A 20,962-nucleotide genomic window follows, 5' to 3' on the forward strand; every position below is an offset into this window, starting at 1 on the left:
CTGAGCCTGCGGAGGATCTGCACTAATCGCGCGGACGAAACGGCTGATTGGATTATTTTGTCTCTGATTAACACTTTATCGATCGGTAGCCTATTAAGGAACAACTTTTTGGACATTCACAGAATTTCTAAATATTGTTCACTAAAACACGCGTAGTTTGCATTTTTAAACATTAAAATCCTCCGATCCGTTCAGAAGTTATGTTTTAAACGTACAAATTCAGGGGAATCATCATTCCTGGTCAGACATTATATTTTCGGTAAGGAATTTTTTTTTCGATAGTGCGTGGGATTTCGAGGGTATGCCTATTCACCAAAAAAGATTGTAATTGATCCCTGCAACCGAAAATAATTTTTCCAAAACGATTTGAAATTTTTTTTTGCCGAATTTAGACACCTAATTAGATTTTCTGTAAGGAATTTTTTTCTCGAAAATGCGTAGGATTTCGGGGGTATGTGTAATGACCAAAAATTATTGTAATTAACCTCCGCAACCGAAAACAATTTTTTCAGAACGATTTCAAGTTTTTTAATTTTGTCGAAAAATTTGTCCACCTACTCGAATTTTTTTCTCGAAAATGGTTAGAATTTTGAGGGTATGTCTATTGACCAAAAATGATTGTAATTGCCCCTTGTAGTCGAAAATAATTTTTCCAAAAGGATTTGAAGTTTTTTAATTTTGTCGAAAAATCTGTCCACATACTTGAATTTTTTTCTCGAAAATGGTTAGAATTTTGAGGGTATGTCTATTGACCAAAAATGATTGTACTTGCCCCCTGTAGTCGAAAATAATTTTTCCAGAGGGATTTGGAATGTTCTATTTTCGCCGAAAAATTTCAAACCTACTCGAATTTTTTTCTCGAAAATGGTTAGAATTTTGAGGGTATGTCTATTGACCAAAAATGATTGTAATTGCCCCCTGTAGTCGAAAATAATTTTTCCAGAGGGATTTGGAATGTTTTTTTTTCGCCGAAAAATTTCAAACCTACTCGAATTTTTTTCTCGAAAATGGTTACAATTTTGAGGGTATGTCTATTGACCAAAAATGATTGTAATTGCCCCCTGTAGTCGAAAATAATTTTTCCAGAGGGATTTGGAATGTTTTTTTTTCGCCGAAAAATTTCAAACCTACTCGAATTTTTTTCTCGAAAATGGTTACAATTTTGAGGGTATGTCTATTGACCAAAAATGATTGTAATTGTCCCCTGTAGTCGAAAATAATTTTTCCAGAGGGATTTGGAATGTTTTTTTTTCGCCGAAAAATTTCAAACCTACTCGAATTTTTTTCTCGAAAATGATTAGAATTTTGAGGGTATGTCTATTGACCAAAAATGATTGTAATTGCCCCCTGTAGTCGAAAATAATTTTTCCAGAGGGATTTGGAATGTTTTTTTTTCGCCGAAAAATTTCAAACCTACTCGAATTATTTTCTCGAAAATGGTTAGAATTTTGAGGGTATGTCTATTGACCAAAAATGATTGTAATTGCCCCCTGTAGTCGAAAATAATTTTTCCAGAGGGATTTGGAATGTTTTTTTTTCGCCGAAAAATTTCAAACCTACTCAAATTTTTTTCTCAGAAGTGCGTAAGATTTCGGGGGTATGTCTATTGACCAAAAATGATTGTAATTGCCCCCTGTAATCGAAAACAATTTTTCCAAAACGATTTGAAGTTTTTTAATTTTGTCGAAAAATTTGTCCACCTACTCGAATTTTTTTCTCGAAAATGGTTAGAATTTTGAGGGTATGTCTATTGACAAAAAATGATTGTAAGTGCCCCCTATAGTCGAAAATAATTTTTCCAGAGGGATTTGGAATGTTTTTTTTTCGCCGAAAAATTTCAAACCTACTCGAATTTTTTTCTCAAAAGTGCGTAGGATTTCGGGGGTATGTCTATTGACCAAAAATGATTGCAATTGACCCCTGCAACCGAAAACAATTTTTCCAAAACGATTTGAAGTTTTTTAATTTTGTCGAAAAATTTGTCCACCTATTCCGTGTTAATTTTCCTTAAAAATTCGATTTTCAGGTTGGTATGGTCCACGAAAGTCCCTAGGGTATAAGGTCTGCTCGTATAGCTCGTCTGCGATTCAACTTCTACCGATCAGTAAAGTGTTAATCTAAATTATAAGATTAAATTTAATTTAATGTAGAGAATAATTAGAAGACCAGTATTGTGATAATGGCCGGGGTAATACGGTGATAAAATTACACGCCTGATAAACGTGGCTCGTCCGTAAAATATTCAGAGTACGCCCGACGCGACACGCGTCAGCGAGAATAACATATTACTTTCCAACACTATTCTGTTAAATATTCAAAGCCTCGGACGGAACGTAGAAGAGTACCTTCAGTTTCGTACCAATTAATGTCTGAAACGGCCCAAGGGTGGTATTAATTAATTTCCCACGACGGTTTGACTTTAAAATAGGCACTGATAGGAATAAATTCTGACCCGACTCGTGCCTTTGCTTTTGCCAACTTGGCGGAGCAAATTAAAAAAAAAACAGAATTTTAAATATAAAATACGAACCTCGACGCGGATAGGTCGCTCCTTGAGTTCACCGGTGGTCAACACGGAAGCCCGACAGGTGTAGATGCCGTCGTCGGATTCTTGAACGTTCTTGATCTTCAGGGCATAGGTGTCTATGATGTAGTGGTCGTTCGTCTTAATTAATTCACCGTTGTACAGCCAGTCGACGGAGGGCGAAGGTGTCGCCCGCACTTTGCACTGAATGGGGAAGTCCTCTCCCAGAATAGGGAATTGATTGGTGGGTGCGTTGTCCCAAGTGATCGCAACTGCGAAACAGTAATTACTCTTCATACTTCTGCCCCCCGTTCCCCTCTTCTCCGCAGAGAATCCCGCTAATTTCGTTACCAGGCTGATTCTCGTGTTTACGATATATCAGCAGAGAATTTCGTCCACGTTTCGCTGTATGAGAAAACCCTTTCGAAGACGGATAACCACCTTCGCGTTACGAAAATACAAAAATGTATGGGAACAGATTCAACCCCTAACCAGTTGAGATGATGAGTATAGTCGTCAAGCACAGAGTAAGTTGTTAAAATATTGCATCACAAAGATAGGTTTATTTTATAAAATTCGTCATGACAAAAAATCCTGGCACTTCTCCATGACGAGTATACTCGTCACAGTTAACTGGTTAAGTGGCACACTTTCCATTCACAATTTCCATTCACACACTGTAATTATGATATTGTAATATTGAGAACTACTAAAATTAAATAGAGGAAAATTTAACTAACAAAACGATACCCAATGGTACCCATTAAGGGTCCATTAACGAATTCTATTTTAACGGATGCTCAGGGTGAAAATTCTTTGTTTCAAAATATAAATATGTATCGTTACGTAAATTTTATCTCACCTATGGTATCGATCGTCACGGTCTTGTTCAGAGAAATCGAATTGGCGTAAGTGGCCTTGCACATGTACTTCCCGGCTTGCTCTTCTTGCAGTCGCTTGAAGAACAGAGACAGACTGTTGTCCTGGTGCAGTTCGGTGTACATAGACGGCTCCAACTGGCCCGGGTTGCTACAAGGGACGAATTAAAAAATTTTGGCAAACGTCGACTTTCGTGGGTGTACATCGAATATTTATGACGATGAGTTTCGAATGTTCGGGTAGGGTAGCGACGGACAAACTAAATTCCAAGCGTTCCATTTCTTGCACGTGCCAAATACAGTTGCTAGAATTTATATAGAGATCGATATTATGGCAAAATTTCTTTTTTTGCCCCACTTTTAAGGAAGTTTGCCCGTCGCTGGGTCAGAGTACGGGGGGAATTGTGCAACTATCGGCCCGGTGTTTCGCTAGCGCGGTATTTTCGTAAATATACAGGGTGTTCGACCACCCTTGGGAAAAATTTTAATGGGAGATTCTAGAGGTCAAAATAAGACAAAAATCAAGAATATCAATTTTTTGACTGAGGCATTCTGAAAAAATTATTTTCAGTTGCAGGAGTCAATTACAATAATTTTTGGTCAATAGACATACCCCGAAATCCTCCCCACTTTCGAGAAAAAAATTCAGGTAGGTGCCTAAATTTTTCGGCGAAAAAAAATTTTTTCAAATCGTTCTAGAAAAATTATTTTTAGCTAGGGGGGTCAATTGCAATAATTTTTGGTCATTAGACATACCCTCGAAATCCTACCCACTTTCGCGAAAAAAATTCAGTACGGGCGGAACTTTAAATGTTAATAACTTTTGAAGGAAGCCTCCATCAACAAATTGGTATTCTTGATTTTCGTTCTATTTTGACCTCTAGAATCTCCCATTAAAATTTTTCCCAGGGTTGGTCGAACTCCCCGTATACAGTGAATTTTGCATTTTTCACCCTCGAATTCTCCTCTCGAAGAAACGCGAAACATCGGATCCGATATCGGTGAAATGTCGTTGCGAAATGGCGAGGGGGGTTTGAGAGAGGTTGGGTGAACACCGATGGCGCATCGAATTCGGATCGATAGCTCGCGATTGTCGCGCCGCGATGCAAATCGATCGACCTTAATTCGACGTAAGAGCCGGGGATCGAACCAAGACTGCGATTCCGGATCGCCGGGCCAGCAATTTCGGACCGTTTGCGTGTGCCCCCTGGTGGGAATTGTCGTCGACGGGGAACACATTCGCGCGAATTCACACAATTTAACAGCGTTTGGCGCGACCGTGCACGAGACGGAGATAAGGTCCAGGTGGGATGCTGAATCACGCCTGGTAATGAATCGTTTCGCGACCGATGCGAATTCGAACGGTTACGTCAGCACCGATACGGTTTAATGCACCCTTTCGGTCCGGGGAAACGCGATCGAGACTGGCGATTTAATAGCGAAAAAGGGAGCATTCGACGCGGCGGTGGTTTAACACTAAACCTACCGCGACCGATCAAATGGCCGTTTTTAATATTTCGTTTAGAATTTCTAACGCACAATATTATTTTAACGCCTCTTAACTTCACGACTTTTCTTATAGTATACGTACAATGAATTTTACAATATTCGCTTCTAATCTTATTGTTTATTTTCTGAGAAAAATATGTGGTCTGTCTTGCCTACCACGACTGGTCATCTGACCGGTTGAACGATTTGTTTTTTTGTAAAAAAACTGGACATTTGGTACCAAATTCTGATTAGCTTCCGATGTAAATAGGAAATATATGTATAGTAAAGACGAAAGGAGAGAATTTACAGTTCCCACTGTCTTAGAACAGTCTAACAACGCGTATTAAAAATTATAAATCTTTAGATGCGTGTAGTTCTGAAATTATTAGTGATTTGTTAATAATTGAACCACTGTCGGCAGCGGCAAAGCCTCCCCTTTAAAATGGCTTTTGGTTTTTGTCGATCCGACTTTCCGTTTTCGAGATATCGCAATTTATGTAAAAGGTAATTCTTTTAATTCGACTATTAACACGTATTAAAAATTATAAATCTTTAGATGCGTGTAGTTCTGAAATTATTAGTGATTTATTAATAATTGAACCACTGTCGGCAGCGGCAAAGCCTCCCCTTTAAAATGGCTTTTGGTTTTTGTCGATCCGACTTTCCGTTTTCGAGATATCGTAATTTATGTAAAAGGTAATTCTTTTAATTCGACTATTAACACGTATTAAAAATCATAAATCTTTAGATGCGTGTAGTTTCGAAATTATTAATATTTTCGCCATGATTGAGCAATCGTTAGCAGCGGCAAACCTTCCTCTTTGAAATGGCTTTTGGTTTTTGTCGATCCGACTTTCCGTTTCGGAGATATCGTAATTTATGTAAAGGGGTAATTTTTTTAAGATCCCGCTACGGCTCTTTCCGTGCTAAAACAGACTACCAGCGCGCATTGAAATTACTAAAACTTTAATTACGCGTAGTTTCGAAATTATTAATATTTTCGCCATGATCGAGCAATCGTTGGCAGCGGCAAACCTTCCTCTTTGAAATGGCTTTTGGTTTTTGTCGATCCGACTTTCCGTTTCGGAGATATCGTAATTTATGTAAATGGTAATTTTTCCAATTCGACTATCTCTGTCTTCGTCTAGCGGAGTCGGACCTCCTTGTCGGACGTGCGTGGCGCTGACCTACCCCGCGTACGTGACTCTCGTGACCTAGTTTCAGGCGTAGTATTTCCAAGAATTTACTACGCACTGTCTACTAGTGTCGCGCGCGCGTATCAATGAACTCGCGAGCGCACAACAAAACGTAAACAAACCCTATCTCCGAAACTAACCGCCGCAGCGACTTGAAATTAAAATCGCTATATCTCCGGAACTAATGAAGCTATCGACTCGTACAAACGCTCATTTTAAAGGGCATTTCATCCCCTATCCGATGCACATATTAACTATTATTTTTTATGCTGTCATCTATGTTTATTTTAACATTTACTTTGACCCTACATACCCAAAGACATTTCGGCAACTCCTATCGATTATACGACTAGTGTACGATAAAACTGGACCCATAAATTGTTTATTTAATTGAAAATGAATTTAAATACAGGATGTTCGCGTAATTACTAGCCAGCACTTTTTCTTAAATAGTTCTTTTCTCTAGAACTAACTACGGTATCGACTTGGAACAAAATTCGTTTTCAAGGGTGTTTTATCTTCTATCCGATGAATATTAAGAAAATTTTTCACATAAAAGGAAAGAACATCTTACGAATGAACATCAAAACATAACTTTCTATACGTATGTAAAAATTAGAAGTACGTTGCCTCGTTAAAGAAAAATGGGTATATGCAGTGCCGGTAGGTTTAGTGTTAACCAATCGAACGAAACCCCAACGCTGATTAGAATCTGAGCGTAGATATTTATTTCTCGATTTATTGAGGAGTCGCGAGCTGGGGGAAGTTTGAAAAAATACGTAGATTCGATGATCGCTTTTTGAAACGAAATAAGAAATTGTTTGTCCAACGTATGGTAGATGCTTCCTTTTATTTATTTATGGGGAAATATTCTAGGATTCGTTATTCGAAAATACAATTCGACCGACTCGGTTCGTCGTTCGTTCCCTCTACTTAGGCTCGAAGTTCGCCAAGTTGGCCCCATTAAATTTAACGTTACGATCTATCGTTACTCTATTCGAGCTAATTTGCATAATTTTCTGTATCTCAGGAACCAGTGACGATATCCGCTTCAAACTTCAACTATATAATTTGAATTATTTAGCGCGCGTTTAGGGCGTGCCGGCTGGAAATAATTAGGCGCGACGAGACTTCCGTATAACGCGGAAAAATGAATCTAAAAAAGGCCGAATGAGCCGTTCGACGTACAAAGTAACAATTTCTCTTTATTTCATTTAAAAAAATTATATTTCATTCTTCGATTACTTATTAACCTCGAAAATTTATCTCCCTCGACTTGAGAATTAAATTCTGAAACCTTACTCTCCCCCAGCATAGTCTTCGGTCAGCCACGTTGAAAACGAGTAAGAGACTTTTTTCTTTTTTATTTTTCCGCGATCGTAGCTGGGGCAAATTGGCGTAATTTTGTTGCTTTTTGCAAAAGGAGAACGAGGAACGATTCGGGGGGCGCTGAAACGGATCCGCGAGCCTAAGCGATGCGTCGAAACGATAACAGCGTTAGTCCGGCGATTATGCAATTCCCTTGTTCTTCTTCGTTCTCCGTAGGAACGCTCACCGAGTACAATTAATGAAACGGTTCTCTCTCGACCGGTACACGCGCTCACCGTTGAATTTATCGGCCATTACTCCCCGCGACGAGCGGACATAATTATGCAAATCGCTCGCGGGGCCCGCGTATAATCGGGCAAACAGGCGATCCGACGAATCAGTTACCGAGGTTAACGCTCGTTAGATTGTTTGATCGCGCTGTTAAATATTTGCAAGACGGACGCCGCGATACATTATTTATTAACGGAGCGGATCCCCATCGCGCCGGACTAACACGGGAGGAGGCGCCTGCTTATTCGCAGACGGACAGTCGTGGCTCGTTGGTCTGAAGAGGAAACCAACGCGATGCTCTACGCTACCGATCGAAATTAAATAATAATTTACAGATTCGAGCGGTCCCTTGGTGCATCAAATATCTCCTCAAGACCTAGAATTCGCTGCTGTTTCGAATAAAAGTGCGTCGAGTGCTCGGGAAGCGTCTATTCTTCTTCGTTAACGCGTTCACTGTCCGGCCTCTCGGTCGCCGTACTCGATTGCACGCACGCTGTGATCTGTATGTGGGTCATGGACAGTGAATGTGCTAATGTGTATAATTGAAACTAAACAAACTGCGGAAAATGTTCACCGTCTTTTCTAGAGCGATTATAATACCCGGTGGGATGCAAAATACCATTTTCTCGGGAGCAACCGACTCCCTTTCTTTTTCTAAATTTATCTAACAACGGAGGATAAACTTCGTTGAATCTTTTATTTTTTGGACGCGCGTTCAAGCTTCGTCGATCCCGTGTGCAAGGGACGCGGTCGAACGTTTGTTTTTTCTTTATTTTTAGGTTAACTCGAGGTCCCCGTCGAAGCCGGTGCGTAACGCATCGCGAGGGTACGAAAATATCAGCGCGTCAACGAAGCCACTTAATTGCTCCCGGCTACGTTGGTTGCGTCATTGAACGGCACTTTCATAACGCGTCCGAGCATCCTTTAATGTCTATTTTAGCCAACCATCATCCCCCTCAGGTTTCTTGCCTGAACGCCAAGGTACACACAGCGGCGTTTAACGTTCAAATACAACGGGAAGTCAGTTTACCCGTTGGAAGGCGGAAAACTTTCTCGAACAGCTTAATGAGCAACGCTTAGTTCGCAGAACAATCGGGCGGGCCTGCAGCAATTAAGAGCTCCTGTACAGACTGTAGTAGACGTAAATCAGCCACGAGCGGGTGTGGGTGCGGGGGGGTTTGGTGATTGTGTGCTGGCGGTGATGGTAACAGAGGGGGGGGGGGGCGATGGGTTGAAGAAAAACATTCTCCTAAGTTGGATGGAGACTAAAGTAACTAAGGGGGGGGGGGGGCCATCGCACAAAACAGAGGGAAACTTGAATGACGAAAACTACGGTTGCGTGTTAAGTCTTGAATTCAGTTTTGTATACTCGCCTTTCGATCGGTATGACGACGAGTCTGTGTGCAAAACAAGTGACAGAAATTCGTTAAATTAGTGCTTGGGTGTTGATCGTGTTCTTTCTCGTGTGTTACGCAAAAGAATCCTTTCTACGTATTACAGAGGCTTCGGGATTCGATCGCCCGAATCGTTCGAATTTTAGTTAAAAATGCGGCGATTCAAACGTATTTGCGATTCGGGAATGATTGGAAACTTTTGTTGATTTAAAAAATGTAACTTTTCCGGAGGTTGGAATATTTTTGTCGCGGATTATATTCGAACCGATTCGGCCGTTCGAGTCCCATGACGTTCATTTTGCTCTCCTTTCGATTATCGGCTAAAAGCGTCGCTGTTTTCGTTCGAAAAAAATTAAGCTGAAAAGCGCAAACATCCCTTGCACATATATTCTCGTCTGGCTTGGAGTTTGTTTGCGCTGTCGCCGATACCCTTGCGTGCCCGTTCCCCGTTCCCAGCGATCGCCTGAATTATGACTGTTAACCGTGCCCGTGCGTTTCTGCGAGTCTGAAGGATTCGATAAATCAACGAGATTTTGTTGCGCGGTCCCGGGTCTGCTTACGGAAAGTCGTAACATTTTTTGGAACCATTTCTCAACGGAAACGATTCGTATATTCTTTCTACCTTTACTGCAACGTTTCACGAACTCAAATTTAAATTTATGCTCGAACTTAAACATAAAAATGTCGATGCAAAAGTTCATTTCAGCATTCGTAATATCGAGGCGCCGTTTAAATTATATTCAGAACGAATTGTAACAAGTTTCAAGCTCGCAGAAACGAAATTGATCGAACTGATCCCACCAAACGAGAGTGCAAGGGACGATTCACAGAGAACGTACCGAGAACACCGTTAACGATCTACGGCGACGGATCTACTCACTTCAGGGACTCGATCACACGATTCTGCGGATCGAGCCATTGTATGTCGCTGATGAGCTTCGTGTCCTCGACCTTCGGGTTGCACGTCAAGATGATGCTGGACCCGATCGGCTTCGTCTGCGTCTCCCCTAGAGGCAGGATCTCCAAGTAAGGCTCGATCGCGTAAGCTGCAACCAGAATACAAAAGTCGTGACCCATCGTTGCAGCGAAAAGTATCGTTTGGGACAGACGTAGAAACCATGGGATAATTTCTTCGACGCTTTAATCGACCCAGTGATTGCACGTAATTCCGTAATAACGCTGTTGCCTCGAACTTCCTTGGGAACTGTCCGCCATTTTTACCCGGAACACGTTAAATACGCCAGGTCACGAACGACGGCCATTATCGACGCTGTCGCTCTCCGCCGGGTGATTTCGATGCTCGCACGTGTAACGCGTCGCGAGTCCCGGCGTTTAATTGTTACTCGATGGCGGCCATCTTGGTTGACCGATGGGGTCGCTGGAAAACGAAACTTTGCTACTTATTTTCGTAACCTCGTTGTGATTCAAGTGTCCCGTTTAGATTTATTCTCTGCAACCTCTAATTTCGAGAATCAATTTCTTTAGCACCCGACCCAAACCTCTTACCGTCGCTGGAATGAAATATTTTGAGTCGCGGAATGTTCTTTTGCGATTAATTTGAAAACACGACGGACAGAATGCTTGCGATTTCGGAACAGAGGCGGAAGGCGAGCGTTTAAACCGCGACAAGCGGCGGTTTGCTAGGCGAGGATCGTCGCGTGGCAGCTTCACCGCGACGACGTAAGCTTCTTACCCAAACGACCGGTGGCGCGGGGCGTGGTGGTGGCTCTGAGAACGTAGATGCACAGCACCGAAATGCAGATCGTCGTCTCGGCGGCGCTCATCCTCGGCGGATGCCACGGGCGCTTTAACGGGGCGACACGCGCGCGTCAACTATGACGCTGGAATGCGGCCCGTTACGCCGACGTGACACGCAACGAGCGTGTGCGACGGCCGCCCCGCCGGCACGCACAACAGGAAGCCAAAATTAAGCTAATTAATCGTGACGAGCGAAAGTACGGAATTGCCCTAACTAGGAAACGTTACCGACGCCGCTGACGCGATCATAAACCCTGTTTTCGAGAGGAATAACAGTTTGTCGAGGATCTCGTCGCGGAGTACTCCACGCGCAGCGGGACAAAATCACCCGAACGTGGCTCGAAATGCAAGCTTCCGCGATAGGAGAGATCTACGTGGTCGCCATATTGGATGTTCGCTCGAATCGTCGAGGATAGATGCACTGTTATTATCAAAATTTATTAGAAAAACTCTTGTTCCATGGATAAATTCGTTGTTATTCGGTTGTGGATGAATTATTAATATTGCTCCTGTTAGAAATACTATATATGATCCATACAACTCGTTCTCCATGGCCGCCATATTGGGTATTTGTATCACGTGACATTTATGAGCCATTTACGAGTCTTCGAGGATAGATGCACTGTTATTATCAAAATTTATTAGAAAAACTCTTGTTCCATGGATAAATTCGTTGTTATTCGGTTGTGGATGAATTATTAATATTACTACTGTTAGAAATACTATATATGATCCATACAACTCGTTCTCCATGGCCGCCATATTGGGTATTTGTATCACGTGACATTTATGAGCCATTTACGAGTCTTCGAGGATAGATGCACTGTTATTATCAAAATTTATTAGAAAAACTCTTGTTCCATGAATAAATTCGTTGTTATTCGGTTGTGGATGAATTATTAATATTGCTATTGTTAGAAATACTATATATGATCCATACAACTCGTTCTCCATAGCCGCCATATTGGGTATTTGTGTCACGTGATATTTATGGGACATTTAGGAGTCTTCGAGGATAGATGCACTTTTATTATCAAAATTTATTAGAAAAACTCTTGTTCCATGGATAAATTCGTTGTTATTTGGTTGTGGATGAATTATTAATATTGCTATTGTTAGAAATACTATATATGGTCTATACAACTCGTTCTCCATGGCCGCCATATTGGGTATTTGTGTCACGTGATATTTATGGGACATTTACGAGTCTTCGAGGAAAGATGCACAGTTATTATTAAAATTCATTGTAAAAATTCTTGTCCAGTGCACAAATTTCTAGTTATTCAGTTGTGAATGGATTATTAATTTTGTTATTGCAAGTCGTTGAGCAACACGAAAGGTTGGGAAAAAAAATTTTCCAAATCGTTCTAAAAAAATTATTTTCAGTTGCAAGGGTCGATTACCATCATTTTTGGTCATTATACATACCCTCGAAGTCCTATGCATTTCCGAGAAAAAAATTCCTTACCGAAACTCTAATGTGGGACCAGATGCTTCCTTGAAATTTCATTCGAATCTTTAAAATGTCATAACTCCTAAACGGATTGGACGATTTTAATGTTTAAAAAAGCAAACTACGCGTGTTTTGGTGGAGAATATGTACAAATCGCAAAAATATTCGAAAAGTTGATCCTTGAATCCGCAAAATGGGAAAGACAGTCCTCTCCATGCAACAGTCATTGGACATCGAGGACAAAATTAAAAGAAATTGGCACGAATAATCGCCCCGTCCTTGCGTTCCAATAATTCCCCAGCGCGACTAAATCCATAATGTAATACTTCGTTAGCGTATTCGGAAACAATGGCCGAGATTTTCGCGTAAGGAGATTACGATGAGACGCTTACGGGCTTATGCGTCCCGAGGTGCTTGGAAGGCTGTTTCCTACATTCGATACGAACCTAAGGAAATACAAGTTGCTCGAGAAAAATCGTCACCGAAACCTGTGTAAATGGGCCACGGTCAGGATTCGATCGGTAAACTTGTATATATCACCCACCAGTTTGACTATATTTCATTCGTAATTCAACAACTATTTATATCCGGAACAATCAAACTTTGATCAAAGTATTTAATTTTTATTCAACCAAGAACCAACGCAGATCTTCAACCATTGCAAAGCTTCGTGGCTTGTCGAACGTCTGCTTCGTGATCTTTATTAGTCGTCTACGAAGCATCGTTGGGGAATGACTGTTGGAAAATCTTTAATGCGTCCTCCCCCTTGGACGAAGCGAGCCGGAAATGATGAATTCGCGGGCCTTATCGCGACGGCGGAGCGTTGTTTCCTCGGAGCGGCTCCAACAAATAAGCTGTCCCGACGCAGGACGTTTCGTGGGGGAGGTCGTAATCCTCCCGATTGCCGAACTTCTTATCGCGAAACGGGGAAGAACCGTGAGACCGAAAATTGGACTTTCCCGTTCGAATCTACTCCTCCACCGGGCCAGGGGGACGAACTCTGAACTGTAACGCCGTCTGGCACGCTCGTTAACTTTCTGGCTGCGTCAGTTTTTCCCGTTAAACGCATCGCCTTATTCTCTGCCCTCGATTTTACAGTCGCATCGCTAAGGGATGCAACGCCCCTCAGACGGGCGAACGAGGACCCTTCGCCACGGTTTTAACGAATCAAACTCGTCCGCGTCTTCGAGGAACCTTCGACCTTGCGATTTTAAATGCTTGGAACGAACCTTAATATTTGCTAAATTTTTAATTACTGACTAGGTCCCATAAAGTAACGAGCACAGTATTGAAATATTAAAATTTGAATAAAAATGTTGACAGCGTTAACCGATCGGTAATATATTTGAAAGTATACAGAAATTAAAAGTGCGTAATTTTAAATATTTGAAATGTTTATAGAATGAAATATAAGAGTGAATTTACTTTTTGAAAGTCGATGCACAAGTGTTTGAAAAAGTAATTAAATGACCGAAACCACGCGTCGAAACGTCGACCCGAATTAAAGTTGCGTTGGCGCGTCCGTTATTGCTATGATTAATCGAAAAATATTACCTCGATGTTTACGTACCGATATCGAGGAACAAAACAACTGTCATTCAACAAACAATTATTGTTACAAACGTTAAATTCAATTACAATACGTTTGTATTTTAATTATAAATTGAGCGAAACTGTGACAAAACGATTGCTCGTTCCATTTTGGGGTATTTGGTAAGCACATCGAACTCGATTGCCAATTACAGTATACAGGGACTACCAAAGTTACAAACAAACAAAAATGAAAAGAGAAATTCATCTTTTCTCTACAATTGACCGTAGAGTACTATTTCTATGACGATCAATCCTCGTGAACCTCCCAATTAGTAAAAATCGAATAAAAAAGAAACCTCGCGAAACTTACAAATTGCCATACACGGTGGAATCGAAAATATCTCTCCACTTTGCGTTAAAGTTCGATCTTCGATACTTCTGTAACAAACTCGTATCCTGGATCAATTACAGAACTTCGCCAGATGCTCTTTCAACCGGCGTTTCCGCATCCATGCTCGAATCACGGGCCCGGAAATCATACGGGATGTCTTTTAAAGACCGTCTATGCGAGAATAAATAGAAAATGTAGAACGAAATTTTTTTTTAAACTCTTTATTTATGAACTTCCTCGAGGTAGAAGGTCCAGCGTTAACGGGACACCCTGTACACGCGATATCGCGTGAACGAATTTCGTACGCGAGCACACTGTGGCCGGGGCCACTGTTTGGCGTTCCAGAGTCGAGTCGCCGCTGTTGTTCCATTAAATTAATTGCCGCATTACAATTTCAGGCGCGAGTGTTTCACCGCCGTGTAATGGCCGACGCTGGCGAACACCGGGCGGCGGTGTCCCACGACACCGAGCAGCGGTTAACGCGCGGACTGTAAACCGAGAACGATATTTTTTATACCGTTTCATTTGACACAGTTTCAATTTTCGCGACACGGCCGATTACGTCAGCGCGCAACCTGCGTCACGCGACTAACCGGGGACAAATGGTCGTGTTTCTGGCCACCGGGACGTCGCGAAACGCCATTTGTCAAAACGAACGGCGAGGCTTCCGCGAACGGTGCTAGAAAAATCGACGTAGAAACTCTATCGAGCCTGATGGTTATTGTTATTCGATGGAATGAAATATATCATTTGTAAATTTAATGTAGATTACAAAATTAGAATTACTGTCTTATCAAATGACCGGTGGAAATTGCTGGAACTTCTTTGGGTATGTAACGTCAAAGTAAATTGCAAAATAAACGTAGAAGACAAAATAAATTATAAAAGTAATTTAGTTCGTTGGATAGAGGATGAAATGCCCTTTAAAATGAGCGTTTGTGAGAGTCGATAGCTTCATTAGTTCCGGAGATACGAGGGTCCGAAGCGTTTGTTTACGTTCATTGACGCGAGGTCAATGACCGCGCATGTGTGAATAGTAGCGTGTAGTAAATTCTTGGACATACTACGGGAAACTAGGTCACGACAGTCACGTACGTGGAGTAGGTCAGCACGATGCAGGTGCGACAAAAAGGTCCGACGCTTTAGAAGAAGACAGAGATAGTCGGAACTAAAAAATTACCTTTTACATAAATTACGATATCTCGAAAATGGGACGTCGGATCTATAAAAACCAAAAACCATTTTAAAGAGGAGATCTTGTCGCCTCTAACAGTGGCTCGATTATGGATAAAACTCTAGTAGTTTCGGAACTACACGTGTCTAAAGTTTTATTATTTTTAATATGCGCTGTTAATTTACGTCGGAAGCTAACCAGAATTTGATACCATATTTTGAAAGACAAACAATAAGAATAGAAGTGACTATTGAAAAATGAGAAAAGTCGTGACGTTAAATGGCACTAAAATAACATTGTATGTTAGAAATTCTACACGAAATTTCAAAAACGATTATTTGAGTTGGCAGGTTTATTGTTAAGAATTATAAATACTATGAAAACTATGAAAGAATGTCAGGAACCCGGTTGAACTCTGGCGACACTTTGTGCTCTCGTCGGTAGAGGGCTATGCTTTTATCTTTCTCGCAAGTGTTCGAGCATCCACCGATTCCTATATAGTCTTCGACCGACTATCGAGTGCCCTAGCGTCTCCACTCTCCCACCAGCAGTGGAACATAATAATGAACATGGAAAACCTTATTGTAAGAATGAAAAATGGCCGGGGTAGAGATCAATTGGAGAAGATGAATTACCAAGCGAACGTGACAATCTATAGGGGCAGTTTCCCCCCTGCATTTTCCATATAACGTGTAATTAATGACTCCTCGAAACGTGCATCGTAGGCGTCCGGCGGACGGGGTGAATTCGCGTTCTCATCGCGACTCCGGCCATTACGGGGCGCCGGGGGCTTATACGAAACTCATTCAGCGGAAATCGTCGAAAAGGAACATCGAAGGGCGGAGGAATCAATCCCCCAGGATTCCCCGGGAGGATCCACTCAAACGGATTCTATAATCGTTTTACAAATTTCGTCCGACTCGCGAACCCAGGTTGCCCCAAACCCCCGGGCGTTTACAATGGCGTACCGCACGAGCCGGGGCGCTATATATCCAACAACCCCCCGAAAATTCGCAAATTCATCGTTTCCGTAGCGCGTGGCGGGACGAAGCGCATTCTTCTTGCGGGGCATTCGCGAAGAAATCCGGTAATTGGCCCCGGGGCTTCATCAGGCTTGCCTTCGACCGGTCCGAGACGAGGGTAAGAAGATGGCTTTCGCGCATCGCCGTCACGGAAGAGGGTGAGAGAGAAGGAACCCCCGTAGAAAAAGCAAGAGAGACCATTGGGGGAAAGCTAAGACAGAGAGAGAGACACCCTCCTAGGACATCTTATTTACGTTAGTTAGGGTTTGTTGGCACAGCCACCCGAGGGGCTATTCAATGGATCCGCCATTCCCCTCCCCTATTCCCCAGATGCATACGTATACGTTCGAACCTCCGTCTCACCACGGGTTTCTCTAGGCTGTTACCTACACCCCCCGTGGACCCTTCTCCGAGCGTACACTTTGGTCTCCTACCCCGGTTACTTACACGCCACCCGGTGTACGTACGGCGTCGCGACGGGGGTGGAAGAGCGGGTAAACTCGGCGACATGTCACTCGAGCTGGAAGAATTCGATCTGGCAGGGTCGGAAAACAGAGGGTCGCTCTGCGCGAGGACGGATGGAAAAGAGGGTTGGAGAGAGGATTTGATCAAATTCCGATATCGAATTGGCCGGGTAAGGGTGAAAAACGAGAACCGCCTATATATGGAGAGGTGGGAGGGGGGAGGCTTACGGAAATTTTCGGATGTAGCTACTTGACAAACTTCCACCCCCGCCCTGGTACCCGGGGCAAACTTTGGACGGTCCTCGCGCGATTGTTAGTTTTCATTCCCGGCGCAGGGTGTGGAGGAGGCGAGAGCTGCTGGGGAAATGGCGACGGGGTTCTGCGGAAAGTTCGCGAGGGAAACGCCGTTGAAATTGGAGACGCTTGATACCCAAAATTATCAAGGTTTATTGCCACAGCCCGGCTTCGACGACGCTTGGTCGCGAAATTTCTACCTCCTCCATACTCTGGGTTCTCGATTTTCACCCTCCCGCCCACCCCATTCACAAAGAACATTTTTAGCGAGCTCTCTCTACTACGATACTATTATAATTATATTTTCTTTAACTGGCGGACCAAAATCTCGATTTCAGACCATTGCAAACTACACGACTCAAAACTGAACACCTCAGATTGAGAATTATTTTAATTATAAAGGGAAAAGTCTTGCCACCCTTATGTCAAAACATTGGTATTCTTGATTTTCGTATTAGTTGGCCTCCAAAATCTCCTATTAAAAATTTGTTTTTACATATAAAGTGATAAAAACGAGAAATATAATCACAGATCTCCGGCCACACATTACTTTTACGGTAATGAATTTTTTTCTCGAAAGTGCGTAGGATTTCGGGGGTATGTCTATTCACCAAAAATGATTGTATTGACCCCTGCAATCGAAAATAATTTTTTTAGAACGATTTGAAAAATTTTTTTTTTCGTCGAAAAATTTCACATCACGAATTTTTTTCTCGAAAGTGAGTAGGAATTCGGAGGTATATGTAATGACCAAAAATGATTGTAATTGACCCCTGGAACCAAAAATAATTTTTCTACAACGATTTGAAAAATTTCTTTTTTCGTCAAAAAATTTCATACCTCGAATTTTTTTCTCGAAAGTGAGTAGGATTTCGAAGATATGTCTATTCACCAAAAATGATTGTAATTGACCCCTGCAACCAAAAATAATTTTCCCAGAACGATTTGAAATTTTTGAATTTTGTCGAAGAATTTATCCACTTTCCTGAATTTTTTTCGCGAAAGTGGGTAGGATTTCGAGGGTATGTCTAATGACCAAAAATTATTGCAATTGACCCCTACAGTCGAAAATAATTTTTCCAGAACGATTTGAAATTTTTCATTTCCGCACCGTGTATATTTTTCAGTATTTTAATCTTGCATCATCGTTATTGTTACGAATGCGAATATCGGGTGTCGGTAAATTAGATGTAATCGATGCTTGTCGCTCAGCAATTTTCATCGTGTACCCGCGGACCAAGACGCGACACGTTTAATCGTCGATTTAATGAAAACGGACGCGCGTTGAGCGACTGAAGTTAACTTTACCCGGTTGTACTGTCTGAAATATCGACGAACTGTCTTCCCTGTTGTCGAGCAATCTCGCTGCTTTCACCGTTCGAACGCGAGTGGATAAATAAAACTAGCATCGCCTCGGCCTCGTTCAAAAAATACACGCGATGTTTATCAAACAAATAAACCGCGTGGGAATTAATTTTAAACTGGAAACGCGTCCACTCGTGTTTGATCGTTGTCCTTTTATCGCGAAGGGGACAAAGGAGTCCGATCGGTTCGGAAACCGATACGAAAAGACGCTGGAGGGCCACTGGACCGTCGTCCCGAAAGTTTCTCGATTAAGTCGCGGCCTTAAGTACGCTCGGGGATCGTTCCGTTCTAATCTTGTCGACAAACTCCGGCGATTAAGTAGCCCGATATAACGTGGTAGGATAATGAAGTGGTCGAAGGGTTTCTCGCTGCGGCTGTTCAGTAAACCAAAATTACATACACTAATAAAGGGGACGAGTAGGGTGATCTGACGAGGAACTTCCAACGCGTGGTTTTCCGCTTCGAAACGCCCGGAAAGATGCTTCACTATTGGCGACGATTTATGGAACCTGTCGATTTGACTCCATATTTAAAATTACGCGTAAATATTATTTTTCAGTAATTTACGTTGACTCTGATCTGATTAATAGAAAATTTTGATGTAATTCATTTAAATGTCTATTCATTTAATGATTAATTATATTCTGTGATAAGGTATTGGGGAGAAGGAGTTATTTATCTGGGTGTATTTGGTACAAGTATATTTTGTATAATGCAACTCGATAGTGCAGAGTATTTTTAAATGAAATTGAAGATCAGAGTGTAATATGAAGGGTGGTCCAAACATGAAGAAAGAATTTAATCCTCCATGTTCATAAATAAATTTAAAGGTATATTCAGATAAATCTAAAAGGGTAGTGTCTGGTATATAATGGTACTCAATAGAACAGAGTATTTTAAAATAATATGGAAACCCAGAATGTAGGGTGGTTCGAGAACGGTGAAAGAATTTAATCCTCCATATTCACAAATAAATTTAAAGGTACATTCAGATAAATCTAAAAAGGTAGTGTCTGGTATATAATGGTACTCAATAGAACAGAGTATTTTAAAATAATATGGAAACCCAGAATGTAGGGTGGTTCGAGAACAGTGAACGAATTTAAGCCTGCATATTCACAAATAAATTTAAAGGTATATTCAGACAAATCTAAAAAGGTAGTGTCTGGGATATAATGCAACTCAACGAAACAGAGTATTTTAAAATAATATGGAAACCCAAAATGTAGGGTGGTTCGAGAACGGTGAAAGAATTTAATCCTCCATATTCACAAATAAATTTAAAGGTATATTCAGATAAATCTAAAAAGGTAGTGTCTGGGATATAATGGAACTCAACAAAACAGTGTATTTTAAAATAATATGGAAACCCAGAATGTAGGGTGGTTCGAGAACGGTGAAAGAATTTAATCCTCCATATTCACAAATAAATTTAAAGGTATATTCAGACAAATCTAAAAAGGTAGTGTCTGGGATATAATGCAACTCAACAAAACAGAGTATTTTAAAATAATATGGAAACCCAGAATGTAGGGTGGTTTGAGAACAGTGAAAGAATTTAATCCTGCATATTCACAAATAAATTTAAAGGTACATTCAGATAAATCTAAAAAGGTAGTGTCTGGTATATAATGGTACTCAATAGAACAGAGTATTTTAAAATAATATGGAAACCCAGAATGTAGGGTGGTTCGAGAACGGTGAAAGAATTTAATCCTCCATATTCACAAATAAATTTAAAGGTACATTCAGACAAATCTAAAAGGGTAGTGTTTGGGATATAATGGAACTCAACGAAACAGAGTATTTTAAAATAATATGGAAACCCAGAATGTAGGGTGGTTCGAGAACGGTGAAAGAATTTAATCCTCCATATTCACAAATAAATTTAAAGGTATATTCAGATAAATCTAAAAAGGTAGTGTCTGGTATATAATGGTACTCAACAAAACAGAGTATTTTAAAATAATATGGAAACCCAGAATGTAGGGTGGTTCGAGAACGGTGAAAGAATTTAATCCTCCATATTCACAAATAAATTTAAAGGTACATTCAGATAAATCTAAAAAGGTAGTGTCTGGTATATAATGGTACTCAATAGAACAGAGTATTTTAAAATAATATGGAAACCCAGAATGTAGGGTGGTTCGAGAACAGTGAACGAATTTAAGCCTGCATATTCACAAATAAATTTAAAGGTACATTCAGATAAATCTAAAAAGGTAGTGTCTGGTATATAATGGTACTCAATAGAACAGAGTATTTTAAAATAATATGGAAACCCAGAATGTAGGGTGGTTCGAGAACGGTGAAAGAATTTAATCCTCCATATTCACAAATAAATTTAAAGGTACATTCAGACAAATCTAAAAGGGTAGTGTTTGGGATATAATGGAACTCAACGAAACAGAGTATTTTAAAATAAT

At 41.1% G+C, this 20,962-nt stretch overlaps 1 protein-coding gene across 5 annotated transcripts in view; it reads right to left on the reverse strand.

Moving 5' to 3' along the window:
• The window catches only part of Fas2 (neural cell adhesion molecule fasciclin 2), a 172,650-nt gene that overhangs the window by 20,442 nt on the left and 131,246 nt on the right, over positions 1 to 20,962 (reverse strand). For 4 of the 5 annotated variants that reach the window (XR_013081779.1, XM_076783395.1, XM_076783393.1 and 1 more), the window contains exons 2-5: positions 9,963 to 10,128; positions 9,062 to 9,085; positions 3,387 to 3,553; positions 2,531 to 2,796 (exon numbers count right to left, since the gene is read on the reverse strand). Coding sequence is in view for 4 of the 5 variants with exons in the window: in XM_076783395.1 (XP_076639510.1) it covers positions 2,531 to 2,796; positions 3,387 to 3,553; positions 9,062 to 9,085; positions 9,963 to 10,128 (623 nt within the window). In the remaining variant the exon portion in view is untranslated. The remainder of the gene's footprint in view (positions 1 to 2,530; positions 2,797 to 3,386; positions 3,554 to 9,061; positions 9,086 to 9,962; positions 10,129 to 20,962) is intronic. The other variant, XM_076783394.1, reaches the window with a different exon arrangement.

The sequence above is a fragment of the Colletes latitarsis genome, chromosome 2 (genome assembly GCF_051014445.1).
Source record: "Colletes latitarsis isolate SP2378_abdomen chromosome 2, iyColLati1, whole genome shotgun sequence".
NCBI classification, from domain to species: Eukaryota; Metazoa; Arthropoda; class Insecta; order Hymenoptera; family Colletidae; genus Colletes; species Colletes latitarsis.